Source organism: Nycticebus coucang, chromosome 1 (assembly GCF_027406575.1).
Source record: "Nycticebus coucang isolate mNycCou1 chromosome 1, mNycCou1.pri, whole genome shotgun sequence".
Classification (NCBI taxonomy): domain Eukaryota; kingdom Metazoa; phylum Chordata; class Mammalia; order Primates; family Lorisidae; genus Nycticebus; species Nycticebus coucang.
Window position 1 is genome coordinate 78,033,937 of NC_069780.1, and position 27,737 is coordinate 78,061,673.

Consider the following 27,737-nt stretch of genomic DNA (forward strand, 5'->3'; position numbering starts at 1 on the left):
GTGTCCTTCCCCCGCCCTGCCTGAGTAAGATCTCGGCATCTGGCAAGGCTCTCAGATGTCACCTCTTCTGTGAAGTTTTTCCTCCACTACCCTGGTCTAAGTGTTCCTTTCTCTGGGCTTCCTGTCACGCACAGGGAAGGTACTGTCTCCCCTCTTAGACTGAGCTCCTGGAGGGCAAGCAAGTCATTCTGTCTTATTCTTCTTTGCCTGTCACCTAAATATAATACCAAGCTGATTAAACATTAACGAAGAAAATGAATAATTTAACATTTTCTCTATCAACATCCAAAAGACTATAAGCTATGAAATAAAAGCAAAACTGTTCTAAAAAAAAATGTATCGGTCAAGAAAAGGAAACTGATCTTGGTATGTAGGTCAAATAGAACAAATTTAACACAGAGACGTCAAAGTGGGCACAGGGAGGCGACTCAGGAGACTTTCAATGGCAAGCAGCCGCTCCTGTCGCAGGGCTGGAGGGACAGGGCAGAGGCAGTGTGCCTGGAGCCGGTGTGAGCCTTCAGAGGACGCTGAAACAAGGATCCTAGACACAGATCCTAGAAGCTGGGGTCCTGGGTGAGATCCAGCCACTGGCAGAGATGTCGCTGGAGGCAGAGAGGAGAAGTACCCTGTGGCTCCTCTCCTCCCACCTCCCCATCTGAGAAGTACCCTGTGGCTCCTCCCCTCCCACCTCCCCATCTGAGAAGTACCCTGTGGCTCCTCTCCTTCCACCTCCCCATCCGAGAAGTACCCTGTGGCTCCTCTCCTCCCACCTCCTGTCTGAGAAGTACCTGTGGCTCCTCTCCTCCCACCTCCCATCTCTCATCAGTGCTCCAGCCAGCAGCCAGGGACTGAGGGCGCTGGGACCTCAGTGCAGGGCCGGTGCCACAGACGCATACCTTCTTGTGTTTACCACTGTCACTTCGCCTTTTGATAAATAGCTAATCGATAAAACAATACCACTCTCACTCCTGTCCAATCCACATGAGACTGAAAATTTTAGAAACTCCTTTTCCACACGCTGGGCACTGAGGATTATGAAATGCTACTAATTTATAAGGAACATTTGTGATAACTCAACCTGGGTTGAAGTGAACTCTAGAATCTACATTAAATACTATGAAAGGATTTGCTATGCAAATTAACAGACTAAAGAAGATTACATAACATACTTAAGTCCATAAAGTATTCACTGGGATTTCAGCACTTTTATGGGAAATTCTACTAATTATAAATAAATCTATGCACCAAAACCAGTCTCTGGGATCTGTACTGGGAAATATCTTGTGGTGTACTTCAAAGGAATACAAATGAGTATCTTCCCAAGTGTCTGCGTTTCACACCATTTCTCTCCCCTTCCTACTCTGCCCTCAAACGGTGAGTTCCCAAAGCTATAACACCGGAAGCCAGCACAGAGCATCTGTACTTCCATAAAAAACGAGGCCACACGGCAAGACTGGTGTCTTCACTGGAAATCCAGCTGGCAATTCCTGTGGATGCTTAAAACAAAGACTAGGTCATGTTTTCCAAAAAACCCAAATGGCACTTACTCTGTGAAACTGATACTATATATGACAAATCTGATAATTAGGACATAGCATGGTAAATGCTTAAATTTATGGAGAGAAAGTAATTAAGATTTATTAAGTAAAAAGAAGGCAGTAAAATGGGCTTTTATCTTACTGCTAACCATAAATTAGTCTCTAAGCATGAACTCCCTCTGATTTGCATTCAAAACAAAAATTATCACACAGATAAGTTTTCATGGGGGAGGGGGTGGTAAGGGTTCCCTGTTTCCTCACCCCACACACCTTCCCACCATTCAGCCCCTTTTATTATCACCCTAAACCAATACAAACCTCTTGTGGTATAATAATTAAGCTTGTTGCAACTGGCCAGTCAGTTAAGATAGTTTTTTTTAAGTGGAATTTTATATTGAAAGGCACTCATTTTATACAGATATTAAGTATTTATTTGGATAGACCCACATATATGCTCTTTATGCTTAAATATGGACACTGCCTAAGTAGGGAACAGGAGAAAGTGAATTCTGCATTCCCTCTTTGGTTTAAATCCCCTTTTCATAAGGGAAGATTGGAATCAAACATCTATTACATAGAAAGCAACTCCTGTTCCAAAGAAGAGAGGTGCAGTCTGGCAGGTCCATCTGTCCTTAACTCCAATATGCCTTTCTGTTCTTGGCTCTCTGTGAAATTCCATTCCCCAGAAGTGGTTAAGGGCAGGGCAGAGTATCTACTGGGTCTAAAGTGTCTGAGCCCCACTTTTGTCCTCTAGTATTCCATCTTCCTCCCACTTCTGCCTACCTGGCAAGCTGGGGTGGCCGCTATAAGCTGGGCAACTTACACCAGCTTTTGGCACTGCAGCAATACTTTTCCATGGACCACTGGATTACTAAGATATGAGCATTACCTCTGGGGTTAGGAACAGGACAGCCCTAGGTGCACCTCTAACCTAAAGAGTTCTCCCACGGCCCAGCCTGGTTGGCTTGGATTTCACTTTGGGATTGGGGGCCAATGGCCCAACCACTATGGCATTTATTGTGGAGTCTCGAAGTCAGCCGGGTAGACAGGGTGGTTAGAGAGCAATTGGCAGCCAGTAAAAGGCAAGACTCCATGCAGGGTCCGACCACAACATTCCCTAGAGTTACAAATTTGAATCTAGCATCTGAATCTATAGTTACTCACTAGTGATTAACTTGACCTCTAAGAAGATTTTTACTAATTGACCAACTAGCGCAAACATGAGTCAGAGAGACCTGCATCTGCATCTCACAGGCGTGGGAACACCATTGGCTGTGTGACCTTGTATAAATTACCTAACCTCTCTAGGCCTCTGTTCTCTTCTCTGATAAGGAACTGTTAAACAAAGACTAGTTATTTTACAGGATTGTGCTGTGAATTCAATAAGAAAAAACTCCACAGGTGGTAGACATTCAGTAACACAAGTTTCAGAGTGGAGGTGCTATTAAATGCAAAGTGCCCAGCTCAGTGGAATCTTTCCTATCTAAACTTTTCTAGGAGGCAATGGAATCTAATGAGAAAGGGGCTAAACTGCTCCATAGATCCATTAGTCTGGATTTATAATCTATGGTAAGGCACAACAGATGCTGAAGTTACATATTATGTCAACATACTATTTCTGCCTTAAATGATAAGCAACACCTTTTGCGGTAATTACTGTGTTATCTCCAGTGGAACAGAGATCGTATTTCTTAATGTCTCAGGAAGCTTATATGACTTTATTTTCTCTGTTTGGTAGTGAGGCAAAATTTTCTTGGATAACATTGTATGCCTGCCTGCAGCTGGAAAAAGCTACTATTTCCAAGTGAAAGTAACTAGCTTCTATCAAGCTGAAGTTATAAACCAGTTAACTGAACCAATTATTACGCCATCTTACTATCGCCTGCCACATACTTGTGACTTCCTGTCTCCTAAGAGACTGGCTACTTTTAAAACTCAAGAGAGCTGATAGAGAAGGGATGCATAAAGCCATAGAGTGGACGTGGTAATCAACTGAAAAGACAAAACCAAACACTCAAGGTAACATTGTTCTGTTGCGGGAAGACAGGCCCAGTGGAGAGGGAGAGCATCCAAACAGTTTATTTCAGCCAGCGGAGCAATGGCCCAGAAGAATTCAAATGGCTGTGCTCCCTGACTAGCTCAGTCTTCTTTTTATACCCAGTCAAAAAGTTCCAGCCCATTGGTCCCCTTCTCATTGGTCAGTTTGAATCAAGCTGAGAAGCAGGCTCCAGCTTTTATAGTACCAGGGGCTTTCACAGAAGCAAGCATCAGCCTCCAGGTCCCAGGAAGTTAAGTTTCTACAAATTCCTAACAGCTGAGAGGTGTATCCTTGTCTCCTTGAGGAGACCTCTGTTCTCTTTGACCTTATATTTTTCTGGGTATCTTCTCTCAGTTCTTTTTGAATGAAATTTTAGGATGTGGTCAGGATCTTTAATGGAGAAAGACTGTCCCTACTTCAAGTCTGAATATTTGTTTTTCTCTTATAACTAAAAAAATATAAAAAATTTAAAAGTATATTAATATTAAAAGGGCTTTCAAACAATGTCACATTCTGGGGAAAAACTATATTGAAAAGGCTAAAACATATAAACCCATTCATTTGAGATTGGCTCCCATACTGAAACTGCCAAATTTTTTATGACCTGTCCTAAAATTTACTTGAGAGACTCTACATTTGGAGGGATTTGATGGAAGGACAAAGTATTTCACATAACTGAAACCTCAAGAGTAATCAGCATAATAAAAAACAGTAATTTTGAGACTGAAAAGCTCTAATTATCAGAGTGAGATATACTTTCTTCCCTATGTGAAAAATTAGTATTAAATTGAAAGATCTGACTATTGCTGGGAAACAAAACAACTGGCTTGAACCAACCAAACTCTATGTAAGAAACGCAGCTAGGTGTTTGCTATTGGTATGGATTTAGGACGGGCTGGAACAAGGCCTGTGAATATCGGAAACAAATTCCTAGAGGCACATGCCATTCTGCCAAAAGGGCATCTTCTGTGTCCCACAAATGTCCTGAGAAATGAGTCTTTGGAACAGTCTTTCAGGACAAAGATTTTTAGAAAGAAAAAGCTATCTTTAATATGATGCATCCAATAGGAAGATAGCATCTTGTTAGAGGCTTCCTGGTAAGCCATGAAATCATGGAAGGTAAAAGGAAAAAGAAAGAAAAAAAGCCGCATTCTCATAGTACAAATCCCCTATTTCCTTCATTATGTTTGCTTCAAGAGTAGATAATAACATAAAATAAGTGGCCTGGACATTTCAAAAATGTAAATGTCATGAAAGAAAGGAAAACAAAGGGAAGAAAGGAAGAAAAAGGGAAGAAAGGAAGGAAAAGAGAGGAAGGAGAGGAAGGGAAAGAAAGAAAAAGCGAAGAAGGCACTCTACCGAGGGCAACAAAGTGAGACTCTGTCTCAAAAAAAAAAAAAAAGGATCATGATACTGAGACAACTGTGGAAACATGAATGCGAACTGTGTCTTAGGTAACAGTACCGTCTCAATGTTAGCTTTCCTGAGTGTGGTACTTACACTGTGATCCCGTAAGACAATGTTTCTGTGCTTGGGAGATGCTGAAATATTTGGAGATGAAGTGCCATGCTGCCTACAACCCGCTCTCAAAAGCTCATCCAAAGGGGAAAAAATAATCTAGGTGCAGGATGGATATTCTTGTACTATTTTTTCAGTTATTCTATGAGTTTTAATTTTTTTTAAATAAAACATACAAGGGAGGGGGAAAGGTTAGGTAACTCTCCCACCCGGGTGAAATGTTGCCTCCCACACAAAACTCAAGGAGTATATGAAGTACAAAGAGACAGGGTGGGGGTGGAGTGCTACAGGAGACAAGAGCTATAGAAGCTGGTGCAAACTGCAAACCACACCTGAGCCGGAAGCTTGCATTTACTGGTGATGAAAATCGGTTGTAGAAAGAAAACATCCTATATATTAAGTTTGTCTAAACTTTCCTATGTCACAGATTCAATTAAGTTATGTGACATATTAGAGCTATTGTGTATGTAATGTAGTATGGTGCAAGCCAAATCTGTTGACGGAGAATCCTTCAGTATCTACAGAGAAGTAGGTAATCCTGCAAATAGACACCCTGTGTGTGTGCGTTGTATAACCACAGATCTGAAAGAAAAATTCTTCTTTTATCTGGTAGGAAATTAATTTTCCCCAATTATATACTTTCTGGTTGAAAATACTTTTAGATTCCCTCAAACTTGTACGTGTATCTTATTTTCTATTAATGCTTTCTATACGTTGCCTCACTATGTAATGTACACGTACATTTCTCAATCCATGCTTCTCTGAAAGACATCTATGACTGAAAACTTCATACTAATTGTCACTCATGCTGTTGTGAATGCATGCCATCTTAAGCCATTTCAGGAAAGTGTTACGTAAGCATGCACCATCCCTCTCCAGCCCACCTCTGTTGGCCCCTATGAAATGGAATTACCTGCGTTGTATCTGTTCAGAGTTAAAAATCTCAGTACTATTATAATACCAGTAAAATGTACATGCCATTTGAGAGTTTAGGAAGTGCTTTCATATACATTAACGTCTCTGCATAGATGTAAAAATGGAAGAGAACAGGAAATGAGGTAAATAAGACAGCTAGCTAGCTAAGTAAACAAAGGTTATGAGTGACTACAGGCATCTTAAATGTTTACAACCAGCTATAAAAGAAAAATCTCCTGCTATGTTTGGTTAGAAATGAATAATTAGCAAATGTTGCAGAAGGGAACTTAGTCTGGTGCTTTATGCTAAGAATGGGAATGAGGCAATTCTCACTTCTAATTTTAGCTGGGTTCCTGACCTCCCTGGGAGGTCAAAAAGGCCGTCAGTTTCCTTTCCTATCAACCGGGGTTGGAGCTCCTGGCCTTGCTCACCAGGGTGGCCTGTGAGTTGGCAAATACCCTGGAAATTCTTGGGGGAAAGGGAGGGGAGGGAGGTGGGAGGTGGGTAGAGGGAGGAGCGTTGAAAGGATCACACCTGTGGTGCATCTTACAAGGCTATATGTGAGGCTTGGTAAATGTGGAATGTAAATGTCTTAGCAAAGTAACTAAGAAAATGCCAGGAAGGCTATGTCAACTAATGTGATGAAAATGTGTCAAATGGTCTATGAACCAAGTGTATGGTGCCCCATGATCATATTGATGTACACAGCTATGATTTAATGAAAAAAAAAAAAAGAGAAAAAAATACCCTGGAAATTCAAAATGCTATTGACATTCACATATTACTGCCTATCTGCATCTCCTATGAAAGCTGCAGAGCGTGACAAAGACCCCTGATTGATTATGCTTCTTGCTTCTAAACTTGTGAAAGGAGATTCATGAATCAAAATTTAGAATAGGGTATTTTAAGTCTCCTGGGAACACTACTGTATTTTGATTCCCACTTATTCTCCCTGCCCCAGCTCCAGTCCTTATTACAGTGATGCAGCCCGTGATGGAAGGCTGGGAGACACAAAGGGTCACTAGCAAGAACCCTCTGCCACAAGGAACAGGATGCTCTTTAGAGGGGCCCGGCCTAACAACCAATCTATGCCAGAATCACCAAGCCTACACTTGTCATCTTGGGATGCCAATGGCAAAGTGACTTCCTAACTTATCCAAGATTTTAAAGAAAGCTAAGGAAAAAAATTCTCCAAGATGCTACAGTGTAGAAGACAGCCAAGTCTCCCCCTCCCCCCTTCAATATTAAACGAGAAGCTGAAAACACATATAAAAAAGACCAAGTAGATGACAAGGGCACATAATTGTGGTGTAGACAAAGAATTCTGCAGGACCCAATCAGAGAATGTCTCAAACCTACTTCCAGACATGACATCAATCTGGCTTCATGCTTTCGAGGGCAGAATTCAGGCAACATCCGTTCCCCTGCCCCCACGTCCCCACATGGCAGGACTTTGCTTTCTGCTCCATACTCTTACCCTCCAAAGAGGAATGGCTTTTCTGACAAGTGACTTTGGGAACCAAGTATACGTGGGTTGGCCCCTTTTGGCTGAGCATTTCTGCTATAAGCTTCCAGTATAACTCATCAGCACGAAGCCTCCCTGAGTTCTTTCTGATCAGCATGTCTCCAGAGATGAGACAGTCTGGTCGACTCTGGCCATATGATGAGCTTTCTGCAGAAGTAGGTTCTTCTCCTATAAGTAGAAAGCCAACAGTTTTGGAGAGCTGAGTTCAATGTAGGCAGAAAGTACTAAAAGTCATTTGGCTACATATCAAGTTGTATTTTTTAACTTGATATTATCAGTAATCAAGCTGGTATGTTCATTTCCATCTGTCTGACTTCTACGCTGATTTTTCAATTGGTTCTGATTCAAGAGAAGAGAGTTATTATTTGTCTTGACTCCCTAAAACCGCACAATACCCCCTTTGAAACTCTTTTCTAGTATAGTCAGGCATTGCTTAATGACAGGCATACGTGTATATTCTGAGTAATGCATCACAAGACAATCGGATCGTTATGTGAATGCTGTAATGCTGCACACCTGTACAGCAGGTTACCATACTGAACACTGTAGGCAGCTGGTACACGCAGCAGGTATTTGCGTATATGAACACATCTAAACATAGAAAAGGTAACGTGTTGTGTTCTGACAACACGATGGCCATGATGTCAAAAGGCTATGGGAATTTTTCAACTCCATTAGAATGTTATGGGACCATCATTGTATCTGAGGTCCGCTGTTACCAAAATGTCATTATGCCACGCACAGCTATACTCATAAAACCCCTCTAGAAATCCCCACAACAATGCCAATGATGCCAAGAAGCAGAAAGAACCCCAAAGGGCAGGCGCCCTGGCCAGACATGCATTTCTTGTGAGGAAAAGTGTTTTTCCAGGTTTTCTGTGATTCTTTAAGCTTTAGAACCAACATGGAAGAAAAATGAATGCTACCCAGCTGCACGATTTCAGGCTGCATTTTTATTACAGGCTCCTAATATAAATCACCGGAACAAAGCCTGTAGGAACTACCTACATGGCAGAGACAAAAGCAGTGCCACAGAACACTATTAGGTTTTCTTTTTTTTTTTAACTACTACATATTTATATCACCAAAAGGCCCCTGAGCTTTTGTACTCATAGGTATCTTGGGTAACATGTTTCTATTTGATATTCTCCACATTCCCCCCCTTATCCACGCAGGATGTGTTCCAAGACTCCTGGTGGATGCCTGAAACCGTGGATAGCATCAAACCCTGTTTCTCCCTGTACACACATACCCATGATAAAGTTTAACTTATAAATTCTACAAAGAGAGTAACAATAACCACTCATAAAATAGAATAATTAAAACAATGTACTGTAATAAAAGTTATGTGAATATGGCCTCTCTCAAAATATCTTACTGTACAGTAGGTACTGTGTGTAACTGAAACCACAGAAGGTAAAGCCTTGGATAAGGTGCTGCTTCTGTATCACAGATGTTTTGGTGTGGCAGCGTATAAAATTCAATTTGACCAGGTAAAGGTTCTAAGTACAGCACTAGCTCCTCTATACAGGGCTTATTATTGTGTTGTATATTTCATTAAATGCATATTTTTTGAGGAAAACCAACTGATAAAGGGATGTGGAAGTGAGCGAAAATCCCTTTCCAAACACCCGGGAGGATTTTTGGTCAGGAGTCTCTAGGGAAGGAACATGCTACCAGGAGCGCAGAGTTTCTGAGAGATGCTCTGTGGACCTGGGAGGAGGATCTCCTGGGGAGGAGACCAGGTTCCCCAGGCTGTGGTGGAGAGGAAAATGAGCCTGCATTTCCTCACTGCTTCCTCCGGCTAGAGCCGGCTGCTCCCCTCAATTTTACCACATTGGTTTGTGTCATTCCTTGAGAAGAATGAGATGGCATTATCATTTCTACACAAAGATAGGGGAATGATTTATTAAGGATCAGCCTCTTCTTGAAAAATCATGATCTTTAAAGGCAACAGGTGAGAGAGTGTATCCTTGCACATCTGGGGGAATTTGGAAAGAGCTCAGTCACTCGATTCACATCTGTGACAAAAGGACAGACACCATTACCCGGATGTGCACTGATCTCAGCCTCAAGGGCGTGAACGCCGTGGTACACACAGAGCAGCAGAGAACTGCAAGGAGAAGAGAGGGGTATCTGGATGGCAGAGGGAGCGGGAGCCAGAGAAAGGCTTAAAGATGGCCTTCCTACCCCATTCGGAGTCTCTGAGTCACCCATATTCACAGCCTTGGCACAGCCCCAGCTACACGGTTACAACCCCTGTTCCCTCTTGTAAGATTTCAGCCTTACTCAAGTTTCAACCCAGACTTTACGTTTAAGGGGGAAAAAAACAGTCTGCCCTAAGAATGGACAGTCTGCTCTCAGACAGGCTTAGGGCCAAATTTACTAATGCTGTGGTCCAGGAACTCTCAAGCCAACTGATAAACACGAAAAATGGCTCTGGCTTAGACCTGGAGCACCAAGCAAAAGCTCTCTGGAGGGTCTCAATCTCAACATGACTCCCACTAATGAGCCTCAGTCAAACATGACTTCATAATCCAAAATTACAAAACGTACAGGAAAATCATCTACCATTAGCCAGACTCTACAGACAAAAGGCAGAACGAGATCACCCAAGAACTACAAGTAACAGAATTACTGAACACAGACTATAAAATAAGCAGACAAAATTATTAAAGAAGTGAAGCACTGAATACATGGGCAGGGAACATCACGCTTTCAAAAAGAGAGATTTAAAGGAGAAAAATGGAATTTCTACAAATGACAGATAGCCTCAGTGAAATAAAACACTCGATGGATATGTTAAAGAATAGATACAATGAAGGGAGAATTAGTGACCCAGGAAAGAGTGCAGAGAAAATTACCCAGAATGAAGCAGGGAGAAAAGATCCTAAAAGAATATTCCCTTGTGACCGTGGTCTATCTGGAGGTACGTGCAGCTGAGAGCTGCCCAGTTGGCGCTGCTCTCTTAATGGTGCGTCTAGGGAAGCCCAGTGCATGGGGCCCTGAACTGGAGGCTCTCCTTACCCATTTCTTCTTCCGACCTTGCACTCTACTCTTTTCTCTCTCCCTAGATTCAGATCTCATGACACATAGTGCATACAATCAGCATCAATGCAGTGTAGTCAATGCTCCTGTGTGTTTATGAGCATGTGGGCACACACCTATAAACATATGACATATAAAGCTGTTAACGGGGTGAATGTTTGGAGATGTATACTGACACATATACAACATTTGCACAAGAACAGCCACCTACATAAATCAGACTTCTAGCGACTCCAGCCACAGTAGAAGCTGACTATTAAATTGGGAACAAGAAGCTTAGGTTCTAATCTAAGTAGGATGTTAAGAAATCGTGTGATAATGGGTATGTCACCACAGCAGTTCTCTCGTCTCTAAATTAAAAGGCCTGAAGTGAGGGATTTCCAGAATCTCCTCCTCTTCTAGACTCATAGGTTTATAGCTTCCTGATGCTAAACAGCTTTCATATCATCCAGGTACTTTATTTTGTGTTCTTATTTATATTAATAAATGTGATAATCTGACTTTCTGAGCTACCGTAGATCATAAATAATAATTGAGAAGTGAAAAATAAGCAGGGAGGGGCTCCTAGAGTCAAATATACTGACAGTAGCTTAAAAAGAGTAGTAGACGTCTATAAAAGCAAGTAAAGACTGTAATGTGAAACCTAAAAACAATAGTGCCTTTAGACATTTACTGTAGGATCGAAAGCTTTACACACCTCAAGTGCCCTGGAAGGCACTATTGTAACTGGTGTTGCTGATAACTTTGAATAATCAAGAAAAAGGGTGCCATATTTTGCTGTGTATAATGTGCACATTTTTGCCCAAATTTTTGAAGGAAGAAGTAAGGATGTGAATTATACATGGTTGGGAGTAGGGGAGTCCTGGGAGTACGGGAGCCCAGGGGGCCTCCCACAGCTGCTGCACTCTTCTGCCTGGGCCTGCCAAGTGCACGGGTTTCCAGTCCAGGAGGATCTGGTATCCTGTGGGAGTGGGTTGGAGTGGCCTCTGCCAAATGCTGTGATCAGGATAGGGGGCAGTGGTGTGGTTGGCAAGGTGGGCCATGGCCATGTGGGATGAGGGCTGAGGCCTGGCCACATAGAGGGGACCAGGAGTCCTGCACAGACCTTATGGACTCGTCCGGCTACCCGCAGAGTGAGTGGCCTCAGAAATTCCTGTCCCACTGGCCACATACCCTGCCATCTTGGCTGTGGCCCCTGACACAGTGAGGAAGGAAGGGCCCCCAGGACAGAGGGGAGGAGCAGCTTTCAGAGTGGGGGGTTGTGGGAGGGCAGTGTGATCTGCATGTTTACCCAGGGAGCCTTAGCACCCTCCAGCTGTGTCTCTCCCATCCGATAGCTGGCCACGTTCTTAAGGGGTATTTTCCTGAAAGTGTGGGTCAAAACATGTATATTATACACAGACGTACATTTTACATAGCAAAATACAGTACTTTATGTTCAATATACCCTATTTAAAAACCAGAAGAAATGATTTCTATGAAGAGGTTTAAACATATCAAAGGGGTTTTAGACACTTGTAAAATTCTTTCACATGAACTCCTGGAGTATATACAAACATGTATAAGTGCATGGGAGTATGTGGCAAAATATCTTTTCCAGGGTGTACGCCACATGTTCTAGGCCCCTGGCAAGAGGCCTAAGAAAGATCCATGAGCTACTTTTTAAAACCTTAATAAAACTCAGAAATCCCTATAAGCAACACGAATTAAAAAAATGGTCAATCAAGTGTATGAAACAAACAGATACTGATAGCAAGTAGAAGCATTATTATTAATACCATTAGATTTCATGTGGGAATACTGCGTGCAAAACCGGCAGAAAGGTGGGAGACACGAAAATTATTGTACAAAGAGAGGCTTTTACGAATGCACTGAAAGTTAGAAAAAGATTGTGGCAAGGAAGGAGTCAACGGCTTCCCACACAGCAGGGAGGTGAGATCACGCTGCCTGCTGAATGTGAACGGCCATCATTGTCAGGAGTCATCTGAGTTCACAGGACACATCCCGTTAATGACATTGTAAGGCAGGCTTGGACCATAAGGAGAGGTTAGGAGCTGAAAGTTCATCTGTGGGGATGAGCTCACAGACACACCTCTTTTAGAGGGGCAAGGGTCAAAGGGCAAAACACCTCACCCCTGAAAAGCCCAACTCTTTGTTGGGGAAAAAAGGAAAACCATGAAAGTGACTAGGAGAGTGACAGGCAAGAATCAAGTCTGAGAACACAATGTAATTATACATCCTGAAGATTACATTAAAGCAAATCACTGAAATGGAAAAAAAATTTAATAGAAAACTGTCGCATTTTGTCTTCTTAGTCAACTAAACATCATCTAAACGTGGACAGAAAGATGAATATAGATCTGATTACAAATGTATGCATTTAAACTCTTTCCTCTAATGATGTTTTCTTGAATTTCATTTCTAGGTTTTGAATTAAAGATAACTTTATAATTACATTTAGAATTAAGGGTCACAAAGAATAAATAAACAAAATAAAAATTAAAATAGAAAGCATTAAGGGTCAGGAAGGCATTTCAGTCTGATGCTTTCTAGCCTAGTCAAGTATTTCTAAACCTATTAGATCCTTCAAAACATAACTGATTACTAGTATCTGCTGTGTTCACAGAACTACAATATTGCAGATTTATCTAGCTTTAAATAAATCTGTCATAAGAAATTTAAAAAATAAATTAGTCTGTAAGTACTTCACAAAAGCATTCACACTGTCATTTCTTCAGGGAGACAAGACCCCTTCTAGTGCAATCTGCGTACATGTGTCCAAGACTGAATCTCCAGCATACAGCACGGTGTCTGCACGGCTTGCAAGTTCCCAGAGGGCAGGCATCACATCCTATTTATTCATATCCTATTTATTCCCATCTTCATTCCCCTTCTCTTCTTGCTAATAATAGTATGTGCTATTATGAATAAAAAAAGTTTTGTAAAATGTGGTAAACAATGGCTCCAGTTTTCATTGCATAGCTGCCAAGGCCAATTCTAAACACCTGTGATATGGAAAGCCCCAAATACTTTTTTTAGACAGGCTGATCCTGAGAAAAGCAGCGAATGTTCTTGCATATATGTGTGAAAAACAGCTTCTATACTCTTCTTTCCAGTTCTAGAAACAGGAGACAGTCACAGTTGCTAGGGAATTCTATGTTCTGTATAGATAAGAGCTTTCAGACGAGCAAGACCAAGGAGAGCCACTCGCTTCTTACTAATCTAATGCAGTGCAGCCTGATGCTCAGGAAAGCGAGTGTCCCTATCAGGCAGCAACAGTAGAACCACAGTGTCCTCTGTCTCCTTTCTCCTACGTAAGGACTGATACCGAAGGGGATAAGCATTTCCAGGCACAAAGAGTGAATGTCGTGTGTGTGTGTGTGTGTGTGTGTGTGTGTGTGTGTGTGTGAAAGAGAGAGAGAGAGAGAACACGCAGTTCTGGACATTTCGGGCCACCCTGATGCTCTGTTGCAGTCTCACCCTCCCTGGAAACATTTGGCCAATTATGAAACAAACAGGACTTGTAAACCCCCTGATATTTTATCTAACAAATATATTTTCTTTCCTATTCTTTTCCCATTTCGCATCCACATACAAAGTATTATAAGCAGAGAAATAGGGATGACATTGATAAATAGGAAATAACTAACTTTAAGCAAACAACCTAGGATCCTGTGTTACCAGAGAATGATTACTTAATAAATTAGGAAGATCTTGCACCACAGTAAGAGGTTTTACTAGATCAAAAGAATGAGTGCGGCTGGATCCCCACTAATAAAAACAAAGAATGCTGTTCTTAGTGCAGCTGTAATCCTGCCTGTAAGCGGCAGAATGAGCTGAATGACCTTTTCAGTCTGAAGATTTATGATGGGATACTGTAAAATTCTAAAACTAAGGCAAAAGAAGACAAAATACCTGTGGTCCTAAAACCTTTGAGAAGGGTCACGAAGGAGAAAGTGGAGGGAGCAGTGTAATCACGGGGCCAGGCAGCAGCCTGAGCAGAGGTGGGGTGCAGATGTGCCGGGGAAGGGGCAGGGAGACAGCACAGAAACAAAGTGGACTCATGAACAAATGGATTGTCTGCGCACACATCCACTTACATGTGTACAGACACACACAGAGCCAAGCTCAAAGCAAAAAGAAAAGCCCCCACGGCCACAGCAGTTGTGGGAACCTAACCCCACCTGGCACCCTAGGGTAACAAGAGACAGGACAGCAAAGGGGTGAAGAGCCTGACCTTTGAAGCCACACTCTGGGCTGGAACCTGGCTTCTCAGCTTTCTTTCTAATTATGACAGTGACAGCAACTGCCGCCTAGAGTTGTTATGAGGTCAGAATAAGCTGCACATGGAAAGCACCCAGAGCAGCGCCTGCCACCTGACAAGCACCAGACATGTGAGACACTTGTACTATTATCGTGACTGTTAAATGGGCCGAAGGGACCCCAGATGTTGGTCATATAAAGCCCCTCAGAAGCAAAAGTCAAGGCTGTGAGCTTGTGCAGGGAGGGAGGGCGCTGGGACGGTTCCTTGCATGAGCTGTGAGCCAAAAAACCCTGGTTCAGTGAGGAAGTCTGCCACTCCTCCAGGTGGATATGGAAGAGGGACCCACCTCAGGCCACGGGTGGGAAGGAATCTTGACAAATCAGAGCCCCCGACCCTGTATCTGGCTTAGGTATGGGGCCTGGCACTTACACTAGCTAAGTGGTGTGGCAGCTGGGGACTGAGAAATTAACACAGAGTCTGGTGCATCCAGTAAAGCCCAATGGGCCCTGGCAGAGGCCACCAGAAAGTCATCCCCCTGGAGGTACCTCAGTCGTCCAGGCTATGGCCCTTAAGTTAAAAATCACACTGAGCATGGAGCAGAATAAATAAAAACAAATCCATACCTGGACACATCCTGGCTAAAGCTATCAGAGAGAGAAAATAGATTACCTACAAAAGATGCAGACGTCTCATCAGCAATAATAGATGCCTGAGGGCAATGAAATAACATCTCCAAAGCACTGAGGGGAAATAAATGCCAACTTAGAATTCTCCACTATCATTCCAGAGTGAGAGAGAAGCAGAAACAGCTGGAGGTACACGGAGACTGAGGGAGCTCATCATCTGCAGACCCAGAACATAAAAGATACGAACACAGGAAGGCACCAGAAAGGAGAGAGAGATGTGACAAACAGCGTTTGCTAGAAAAGGAAAAGAAATCAGGTAGGAGCTTCCCCAGCCTTCCACGACAAACCTCAGAACACACCTGCACTCAGGGGAGGAGGGACACACTTTCCCTGTGGGTTACAGTGCGAGAAAGAATTTTTTCCATGTGCCCAACAGACATCTCCTGCTTTCTCAGGAACCTTATTCTCGCAGTGATTCCCTCTCCCTCATATATTTATTCCCTTCAGCTCGACTTTTAGTTTTTGAATCAAGTATTACAGGCATAAATTTTAAAATAATTGCCAATGAAAAGCAGCAAAATAGCAGGTCCCCACCCCTCCCCGTTCCTTCCTACATCTGGTCCTGTCCAGGGCAGCAACCCCCTTTAGATCTGTGAGCTGTCTTATCTGGCATTTACCTTCCTATTTTTAAATGATATGTTATGCCAAGGAACCTTTGGAAAATCCATCATCTCTGGCCAAAGCTCCTGGCCATTTTCCATGTGACAATCCTTCCTTAATCTGGGAAACAGACAGACTTGATAAATTATCACAATGCCACTCTGTACTTGTTTTTAAAACCTGGAGCCATAAGACTTGGCCCATTTGGTTCCCAAGAGATAACTGATGTAACATGCACAGTGTGAGAGTAACAATACGAGACGTTCTGTGACGTGTTTATATCTTACTCTATAATAAGAATTGACCCATGCTTGCTACGTCCTTGTATTTCTATTCAAAAATAAAATATGCCCCAAGTGCCCTTCGGGGATTAGCTGGGTAATGTTTTACCATAAATTCAAGTAGAAAAAAGGATTACAAATCACTTCACCCTCAGGGAAGGAGGGACACCCATCACACGCAGAAGCTTGAGTATGGATGCATCTAGAACGTGAAGGAATCTATTCTTTATAATACTAGGGTAAGGTTGAGAGTTGCAAAGATGGTTTGGGGGGTTCATTATTTGGACTTTGAGAACATACACAAAAAAGTTCACCAGTAGAATACTGAGAAACCAATACAGGTAAAATCTAATTATTACTGAATATTATCTTATATGTAAAATAAAAAGAAACCTTGTTAAAACACCCCTTTGACTAATAATCTGTGTCTCTTAGGAGCTCCAAATCTTTTACTCATGGTCTAATTAAAACAACAACAAAAAAGCCAGTAACAACCTCATCTCCCACCCTTGCTCCAGTAAAACGAAACAAAATAAAACCAATCTTCTAAGCTTACGGCTTGAAAGGAAAAAGTGGCCTCCTCTTGTCAATGGCCAAAAATGTTCCTAAAGCATATTTATGTTAACTTTTGCTTGCTTTGTCAATTTAGAATATGAATTTCAATTTTGGAAGATAATTCAGTTTTTTTATTTTCCGCCATTCAAGTTACATCACAGTTTTTCATTAAATCAGAAGTTGGTGTTTCTATTATTATTACTTAAATATATTTCCCTCCAAGCTATCAAGCATACTATGATTACACTTTCTTTCATAAACATTGTGTTTTTCCTAGAATCGATATCTTTCATTTTTCTCATTTGCTTCAGTTTTTTTGGTACCCATTGCTCATGCTTCTCAAAGACGCCAGATTGTAAGGAAACCTCTTTCTCTTCTACACAAACATAAGATGCCTGCTACTCCCAACTCCTCATTTGTTCCTTCTTGAGCCCTTTACTCTGGAGCCAGGCTTTCTCTTCTCCCCGTGGGCTTCAGGGCCTGCTGCAGAGCTGCAAACTTGGAACATCTCAGATAATAGAACCAAAAAAAGAAAAAAACCTTTTTTTTTTTTTAATTGAGACATAATCTCATTCTGTCACCCAGGCAAGTGGGCTGTGGTGTTAGCCTAGCTCACAGCAACCTCGAACTCCTGGCTTCAAGGGATCCTCCTGCCTTAGCCTCCTGAGTAGCTGGGACTACAGGCGCCCACCATTATGCCCAGCTAGTCTTTCTATTTTTAGTAGAGACAGGGTCTCTTTCTTGCTCAGGCTGGTCTCAAACTGCTGAGCTCAAGGGATCCTAGTACTGTGGCCACTCAGAGTGCTAGGATTACAGGTGTGGCCAGAAGGCAAAAATTTTCAGTCTGCCTGTCAGAAAATATCATCATTCTCAAAAAGAAAAGAAAAGATCATTCTATTGTCACACCAGATTGATAGAGCTGGGTACAGAATTCTAGGTTAGAATGATTTTCTTCTTCCAGGAATTTTTAAGGCACTATTTCATTCTCTTCCAGCTTTAAGCACTGCTGCTGAGAAGTCCGATATCTCTCTGACTCCCTGTCCTTTGCATGTGACCTCACTTCTTTTTTTTTTTCTCTGTAAGCGGTAGAATCTTATCATTATCGCTGGTGTTTATAAATTTCATGATGTGCCTGCATGTGAGACTATTTTTTTTTTTTTTGTAGAGACAGAGTCTCACTTTATGGCCCTCGGTAGAGTGCCGTGGCCTCACACAGCTCACAGCAACCTCCAACTCCTGGGCTTAAGCGATTCTCTTGCCTCAGCCTCCAGAGCAGCTGGGACTACAGGCGCCCGCCACAACGCCCGGCTATTTTTTGGTTGCCGTTTGGCCGGGGCTGGGTTTGAACCTGCCACCCTCGGTATATGGGTCAGGCGCCGCCCTGTGAGACGATTTTTATTCCTAGTGCTGGCTAATTGGCAGGCCCTTTCCATTTAGAGATACAATGTCCTTTAGTTCCAGGAAATAAATCCATGTATTTTGTTTACTAGTTTCCTCTCGTCTGTATTCGCTCTTCTCTCTTTATGGAACTCTCACTGATCGTGTATTGAGCTTCCTGGATTGAGTCTCTAATTTTCTTATTTTCTACTTCTAATGCCCAATTCATTGTACATTCGTTTTGCTCTCTGGAAGATTTTCTTGACTTTCTCTTCTAACTCTCCTGGGCTTCTTGGGGGAGGAGGTAGAAAGGGGCACCACAATTTTAATGTCTATGAGCTCATTTCCATTCTGTTTGCTCAATTTTAAAACACAGTATTATGGCACTCTGGGAGGCAGAGCTGGGAGGATCCCTTGAGCTCAGGAGTTAAAGACCAGCCTGAGCAAGAGTGAGACTCTGTCTCTACTGAAAATAGAAAAAACTAGCCAGGCATCATGATAGGCACCTATAGTCCCAGCCACTTGGGAGGCTGAGGCAAGAGGATTACTTGAGCCCAAGAGTTTGAAGTTGCTGTGAGCTACGAGGACACTCTACCCAGCGTGACAGAGTGTCTGTCTCAAAAAAAAAAAAAAAAAAAAACCCATAGTATTGTGTTTTTGTTTTCAAGGATACAGCTATGTTCTTAGCTCTCTGAGGATATTTATAAAAGCTTTTAATTTTGTAAGTATTTTTTTACCCTGCACATTATCTCCATCATGCTGGAGAAGTTCCTGTCTGAGGATTTTTGGATGTCAAATTCTATTTTAAAGTGAGGTACTAAATGTGGAGTGAAAGTTCTGTGTAAATGCCCAGGGCTTGCTGACCACTGGCCTTCCCTCTCGTACAATTAGGTAACCAGTAGCATTTTTTAGTGAGTGATCCCCAAATGGATTTATAATCTCAAGGAAGTTCCTGCAGATTTTTGCTTGGGACAGAAAGAGGAAAGGAGAGCTGGACGTAACCAGGTCACCCGAGTTTCTGAAGCCAGGCAGGGAAAAGGACTGGGCAGTTCCTGGAAGTCAGTGCAGACACTGTCTGACACCTCCCAGGGCCTTCTGCTCTGTCAGGTGTCTCCATGGGTAATGTGTCACTTGCTGAATTTCTCTGAAGACTATAAATGCCTGCGGGGATGGGGCAGCTGCACAGGGCGGGGGAAGAGGACCTCAGATGTAAGTGCTCTGTGTTCAGGCCGACTCAAGCCTTTGTTTCCACCCCACCCTGACCTCCCCAGTGCCTGATGCTCTCACACCCTGTGCGTTTCTCAGGTCGTGTGGGGCACATCCCCTCAGTCCTCCCAGAGTCTCCCTCCGCCGGCCCTTACTGTAGCTCAGCCTGCTCTGCCCGGTCAGCCCCTCCTCCACCTACTATCTTTCCATCTTTCACACGCTCTGGTCTCCTCTCTCGTTCTTTTGTGGACTTACAACTTTTAAATTCTTTCACCCTCATTTCAGTGAGGTTTCTTTGGGGTGGGGAGAGAGATGGATTAAAATGCACATGTTCAGTCTGGCATGTTAATCAAAAGCCTCTCCCTTCTTCATTAAATCCTTCTCGTCAGCACTTTTCTTTTAATTTATTTTATTACAATAAGAACACTTAATGCGTGACCCATCCTCTTCAATAAAATTTTAAATGTATGTCATTGGAGACTAAAACTCATCGGCATTTAAACATTCTCAAGTCTTTCCAATATTAAGAAAAACATGACCAATACATTTCCTCCATAATTCCGGGCCTCCTTTCACCTGCTGCAGTCTCCTGTCTTTCATGGTCAAATTCCTTGACACAGCTGTCCATACTGTCTCACTTCTTCCTCTGTGTCCCTCGCATTTCTCAATCTATTGCCACCTCCCTTCTGCCCCCATCGCCCCAATGAAACTGTTCTGGCAAAGGGTATCCTTGTTGTTTTGTTAGGTCAGGTGGTAGTTACCCAGGAGCAGGGTGGGTGGTGGGTGCGGTTAGTCTATTTTGGCTATTTCAGACTTGTGTGAGTTAGGCTGGCCCGAGTTGTCATGTGAATGAGGCTAACTGAAACCTTGTAAATGGGTTGCCACGAGACAGAGGCTGATCGATGTTAGTGACTTTCTGACATGGACAGATAGATGTAGTCATATGTCATGCTTTGGAAACAACCTATTCAGCCTGATTAGGATCTTGGGAAATGTCAAAGAAGCAAATGACACACCTCAAAGGTTGTGTATAAAATCTAAGCACTGCACCTTACAGCCTATAGTCACTAGGACAAGGCCTAGCTGGCTTTACAAGTCATCAACAATAATCTCTCTCTCTTGTTAAACTCCTACTTCCGGTCTTCAATTATTTCAGCGACTACCTTGAGCCACCACTGTACCGCTCTAACCCTAAGTCCACTGGACACTTCCTAGTCCTCGCCTACTTGACCTTTTTGTAGCATTTGACTTTCTTATGCTTCCTCCTTCTCAGAACACTCCCCTCTTCAGAGTCTCTGACCCTGCATTCTCCCGCCTTCTCACCTCTCTGCAGATGAGATCTGCACTCCTTAGCAGGGCTTACTCCATATGGTACAGACTGTGCTTTCCACTCTAGCCTCAGCTCTTGCAATGTCCATATTCAAATTCTACAACACATGGAACACAGCTCTTGTTTTTCCCTGGTCTTACACTTGGCCAATACTGCAAATTCCTTATGTCTGTGTTGAACGCCCTCCTACATGTTCCTCAAGCAACCCATATTTCTACTACTAAGTATTTGTTGGATAAATAAAGTATTCAATTTCCATTATTTTGCCTGATGAATTTCTCCTCTTTGTTTTTAAGCTTACAAAGTTTCTTTGCATCTCAAGAACAAATAAGTATTCTTCTATATTTTTAGGTTGAATTTTGCATTTAACTTACAAACATATATGTATTTGAATTTTATTTTAATATATGAAATCAGCTATAAATATGTTTTCTCCAAATAGCTAACCCAACTTTTCCAAAATCATCAATTGAATAAATCATCTTTTTCCCAGACATTACCTCCTTCTTTGATATATATGTGTGTATCTCAAACATACCAACGCATATATACATATTTTTCTCACCCTAACATCCATTTCTCGACAGATTATCTTTTCCTCTTGTTAGCTTATTCTTTTGTCAGGAAACTTTGGGGAAAAAAGATAATAGGTTCAATATTATAACCGCTGGATTTAAGATGTTGATGAATCACTCAGATAGAAATATATAATAGGGCAGTAGTAACAGAGATTAGTTACCCAGAAATGAGATAGGATCTTTGAGGATAAAAAGATTAGTCAGAACAAAAGGAAGTGAGAGCCAAGGCATGGAGTGTGGGGAACTAACATTTCAGGGCTGAGTGAAGGAAAACCTTATGTGAGAAGGAGCCGTCCATCAGAGGGAGGAGGAACAGCAGAAGAGAAGGGTCCAGAGTGAGCCTTGGACACAATTTAGAACATCATCAGGAAACACACATACTTCTTGGCTTAACTGATCAAAACAAAAACATAACATTTTACTCAAATCCTCAGAAGCAGAAACATACTCTCAGATTCTTGGTTTGTTGTAAGTAGCTACCAGATGCAGAGTCAGGCTATTAGCATCTCACTATACCATCTCCACAGGACTCGGGAAGGACAACTTTCCAAATATTCTAGTGCTCTTTCAATCTATTTAGAGGTAAATCACAGGGTTTTGAAATGTTTTGCATGTCAATGTTTTATTCTGGGAGTTTTGGCATAATTTTGTTCATATGCTAAAATAGGTCCTTTAAAGAAAGAAACATTTCTGAAAAAGAGGTAGATCAGCTCTGTTGAGAGAATAACCCATTTAGGCCACTGAAACCACGAATGCTAGAGGCTCTGAAGAGGAAAAAAAACTCTAGCATGTGCAACTGTCTTTCTAGCCTCTGTGTGCCATTTAATTAATGTAAGCCAAGCTCTCAAGGCTCAAATGTCCTAAATCCTTTCACTGTTTTATTGGTGTGCTTAACACTGGACAAGCACTTTCTTCTTTGGTGCATGACAGGAAGTCTTGTAAAGCATATGGCATTTTAGCTATTTTGAACTGTCTAAAAATTGACCACATTTAGGCACAACTGAAGAATCTATTTACAGAAAACGTGCCTATCTGCAAACAGATCTGTTTCTAAATGTGAACTATAATAAGTACCCTACTAGATATCACATTCCTAGCTTGAAAAACCTAGAAAGAACTCCAAGATTATGCCTAGTCTCTTGATAATTAACCACCATGGGAGAGAAAAAATGTTTTGAACTCAGAAGAAAAAAGGAAGCGGTGTTGTGATAAATTGCCTTCCATTTTATCTGTCTGAATAGATATTATTTTATTTATACTATACCTGAGACTCTAACCAAAAAAGAATTCATATGTTTATAAATGAAAAATTGTCTCCTCTCAAACAAATAAATCTCTCCATGGAAAGATACTATAAGCCAGAGAGAGAGCTCTATACTTGTCCTTCCACAGAGAGACTCAATGGCAAATCAAAGGTGACTTTGGATGTGGCTTGCAGGGATGAGAGTCATCTGTGACAAAAAAATGCAAGTAAAGAAAAAAATTCCAAGACAGAGATGATGCCCGAATACAACCAAAGCCCTGGGTAAGGCAGACACTTTGAAGATACTGCCCAGAATCTTCTACTCTGAGTAGTAACTGAAAAAAGTATATGTCTGCACCTGTAAGCCTGCCAACACTCAGTTCAACTCAGCTTTCACTTGCAGGTAAATGTTTGAGAGCATGGAATTCACCCCCAGCAATCCCCCACTCCTACCCCAATCACCACCATGCATTTACATTCCCTCTAAAGAGGGCAAGAAATCCTTTAACCAGTTGGTACCATAGGTCCTGAACAGACCATAAGCTATGTATTAACTCAAATATTTACACTGTTCTTTTCAACCTTTTCTTCAAAATTCAGCCAAGTATATAAAAATATGTGCTAAAAATCTTGCTGATAGGTATACTGGGCCTCAACATTCCTTGGGCTCAAGTAAAAATGAGTCGTTAAATGAATACACTAGTTGACTTACTGCATCTTATGGTTGACTCTTTTCTCCATTACTATTTCTTAGTTTGCAACAACCACAATCATTACTGGCCTTCTACTCTACTATCAGGTGATAAATGCACTTCCTTTGTCTAGACTCCTCCTCTTCCTTCATTTATCTACCTAACTAACTCCTACTTGGCTTCTCAAATAGCTCAGATACCACTTCTTCCAGTAACCCTTCCTTAACCAAATGTACTCCTACCCCAAATTTAAACAACCATCCTCCTTTTTTACTGAATTAAGTGTCTCTCCTCTGGGTTCCAGAACCATTCTCTGTAAATTACCTCCACAGAAGGAATCACACTGCACTCAGGTGTATGTCTGCACCTGCAAGCCTGCCAATTCTCAGTTCAACACAGCTTTCACTCGCAGGAAAAGGTACAAATTGTATTCAATTTGTTTATGAGACAAATCTCCCCTACTAAGTATTTGAATTCCTCAAAAGTAAGGTTCTTTGCTAATCTTTATGAACCAGTTTATAGCACGGTGTCTGGAATTCAGCAGGCATTCTAAAGTGTTTGTGAATGTTCAAACACATATGAATATGTTCTGAGTTAAAAACAAAATTAAAAAATATTTAGTTCATCCCACTTCATTCCAACTCCCTTAACTCCTAAGAGTTTCATCAAGTTATATCAAGATACTAAAACAAAGAAATCATTTCCTATGTTCAATATAACATAAACATTAAGGAAAAAGGATTAAATAAAAACCTTACCGGCAAAGTTCCAGGCAGAGAAGCATCAAAAAAAGAAACCAAAGAATTTGGAGGTGCTGCAAAGCAGACTTGAGATCCAGAGAAGAGTTTAGAGTTGGAGGAAATCTGAGCATGAATTTCCAAACCTACGACAGCAGCCCATTCATGTTCACTAAAGAGAAAAAGATAATGGTTAAGAAGTAGTTACATCAGTCGCCATGCATGAATTTATATGAACTTAAAACGACAAACATTAATATGCTAGTTGTGTTTTTAACTAAAATTTTGTTCTAAAATTTGTTTTTAATTAAAATGTTACATCCTTATATGTAAAAAATATGTCATATTTTTATTAGTGATGAAATAAAACAGAATTCATAATTAACACCTAAAACGAGATTGGCAAACTAAAATTCATTGGCAACATGGCATTCGGAGGTTCACTATACAAAGAGGAAGGTGATAGAAAGGAAGAATCTGGCATCTTAATACAATTTAGAAATGGATAACAGGTGATAACTGCTTGGCCAACTTCAGTGAAAAGCAGCATTTTTTAAAGTAACTTGTACCTCATCAACCACTCAGTAAATGAAGAAATCTGGTCTTTGAAACATTATTTAGAATTAACATAAATGGAAGGATTCAACTACTAGAGAAACAACAGTAAATAAATAGTTTCACTTCTCACTATTGAAATAGGATATTCTCAACCATGTTTTGAATTCATCTCATAACATTGTTTACAAGTATGACCAGAGCAAAACATGTAACAAATTACTATTCAATGACACTCTTGACAACTCAGTGCAAAAGAAAACATTAAATATCATTTGTGGTATTTTTTTGTCCCCCAAATTACTTCCAGTTTCTGAGATCTAATTGCTTGTTATGCTAGATTGTTACCCAATCTAAGCCGCTGTTAAACGCTATAGTATTCACTCTTATCTACCCATTCCTACTCTGTTGGGTCTATACACAGGTCTCTCCAGGTTCTTATAAGTGTGATTATTCCCTGTAAAACCCCTACACGTTCCTATCCTGCTCTTTTCCCAGTTTTCTGCCATTACATAGATTCTTGTTTACTTCACTTTGTTTCGTTTTGTTTCAATCATTTCAACACACATAGTTCTATATCTAAAGTACTGCAAGAAGATTAAGTCCTTCCTTAGAAAGTTTGGAAACACGGCCCGTATGAGAGAGGAATTAAACTAGTCATCAGAAGTTCTGCATTCACTGAAGTATTTTCAGTGCTTTTGCAGTTTCATTACATGAGAGAAAAATACGCTTTCCATTCACAGGGAGATGATCTAACTTCTGAAAGGAATAGAAACTGAATTCTTCTGGACATTTTCCTTCTGTTTCTTCAACGGAAAAGGAAAAATTATGCCAACCAATCTCAAAGAATAGACAAAACATTAGAAACGTGCCTTATGTTTCAGTTATTAAAAAGAAAGTATTTACATCTTATGTAGCAAAGCATAAACAGCTGTTCAAGAGGTATCTAGCAAAATAAGCAAAGCTATGACTATTTCTTTTATTGGAAGTTTCCTTGTAGGTCTGGATACACATATTCAACATAAAACGCCTCCACAGATAACTGTTTTCTGATTAATGACATTAAGCCACCACCAGAGCTTGTAGGTAAAGGCTTTCTACTTTTAGAATACTGCCGGCCCATAGTAGAATTAAATAAATGTCAGCTAAATATGGTCTTGCTCCTAATGTCACCGTCCCTATTGCCCATGCTCTTATTCTATCTATACAGCCTATTATTCTAGAAAACGCTTGCTATGTTACGCTTGCGAGTTCCCCTATATGTCTATTTGAAGACAGTAATTTACGTTATACTATGTATATGCTGGTGGGGCTAACAGAGGACCTGTTTTGTGTTTTCTTTTAGGTTTCGGGCTTGAGGTTATAACCCAACACCCTTCTGCCCGCCTCAACGTCTAAAGCTGAGCTGTAATGGCCATGATATCCCCGATTCCATAGTTCCACTTCACAACTGGGTAGGCAGAAATGGTGTGAAATAGTATACCCTTTCCTCGGCTTCCGGGCCGTGTGGAGGGGCTGCTGAGCCACTGAACTCTGTCCCCTCATCCAGTTGCATGTGGACCCAGCCGGAGCCCCTCTTCGATGGCGACAACTGCCGTAAACCCAGACTAAAGCCCCACATCTTTGAGGATAACACCAACGTAGCACGGGCGCCGCCATTACACCTCCACAATCCTGGTCAGGTGATTCAGCCACCCGCTGCCGCGAAGGTCTCTGGGAAAAGTAGTTCTTGAAACACACGTATACAAAACTTCTAGTCTCCGACCGGAAGACTACTATTCCCGGCAAGCAATGCGACCCAAAGACCGCCGGAACCCTGGCGGGGAGGGGCAAGGAAGGAGAAGTAGAGGGGAAAGTGGGAGGGTTTCGGGGTCGGGAGGTGTAACTCCTCCTAGCGGGGAGTAGTAAGGCTTTAGTGGTTGCGAGCAAGTGTATGACTGTGAGTGTGAACGCTGGGTGCCAGAGATCCAAAGCGGAGAAGCCTGGCCGGAATTTTATAGGCCGTTTAACCTTGAGAGCTGAAGTAAATGATTTTTGACATCTTCACGAAGACTTCTGAACCCCCAAACCCACTCGGTTATTTTCTCTGTCGGCTCTTCTATTGTTCACAGCAATTTGTGCAAAATGCAGCACATACTTAGTTGCTGCCTACTGTATCCCAGGCAGAGTTCTTAGATACTGGAGATTCTGCAGAGACCAAGGCAGTTAGGCCCATGGAGCTAGAAAGGAGACATACAAAAAAGTCAACAAAACAAGATACTTGCATGTGGGTAGTAAATACTGTATTGAAGCAGAGATACTTGGAGACAAACAGATGTAGATTGACTGTTCATATGCATTTTTACTTAGTGTCCTTTTATTCTTGGCCAGTATCTGAAACAATCTCATTACATGCCAGGAAGCCTCCATAGCAGATACCATCATCCCAGCGGACTTCTTTTATTTTCCAATGGCAGAATTCATACACTTTGTTAAAACTCCTGCCGATTGCTTGTATTTGAACACGAAGTCTAGAATAGGCATTCGGCCATTCTCTATTTTATCAGTTTACCTTAACTCTTCACATAGTGCTTATGACTATCTGATGCTTATCTTCTGTCTCCACAAGCTCCTTGTATGATTTAGTCACTACAGTATTTCCAGAATACAAAGTAGGTCTCTCAAAAATATTTGTTGAATGAAGTAGTCCAGTGTGGAGAATGCATTTGACAAAGGATGGAGTGGATGCCCTGTGGAGTGGTAATCTATTAGGAGAGAGATGATGAGTCAGGGTGGTGGTGGAGGAAAGAGAAATTGATCTATTTCAGTTAGATTTAGGAGGTAAGATTGAGGGACCCAGGGATTGATTGAATATGATGGTGGGAGACTGGGGGCTGGTGTCTAGTAACTCCTAGATTTCTAGTTTGCACAGCTAGATGGTGAAGTTATTCACTGAGACGAGAAAACTGGAAAAGTTTTCTTTTCCAGAAAAGAAAAAGGAACAGTTTTGCGGGGAAGGCATATGAATTTGGTTGCCTTGGAGACATGCAATAGAAGACATCAAGTGGGCAT

At 41.6% G+C, this 27,737-nt stretch overlaps 1 protein-coding gene across 2 annotated transcripts in view; it reads right to left on the reverse strand.

Annotated features, from left to right (window-relative positions):
• Positions 1-26,377, reverse strand: part of GATB (glutamyl-tRNA amidotransferase subunit B) — an 80,963-nt gene extending 54,586 nt beyond the window's left edge. The window contains exons 1-2 of one of the 2 annotated variants that reach the window (XM_053582856.1): positions 26,170-26,377; positions 24,153-24,303 (exon numbers count right to left, since the gene is read on the reverse strand). In XM_053582856.1, coding sequence (XP_053438831.1) covers positions 24,153-24,303; positions 26,170-26,345 — 327 coding nt within the window. In that variant the 5' untranslated portion in view covers positions 26,346-26,377. The remainder of the gene's footprint in view (positions 1-24,152; positions 24,304-26,169) is intronic. The other variant, XM_053582862.1, reaches the window with a different exon arrangement.
• Positions 26,378-27,737: the final 1,360 nt, after the last annotated feature.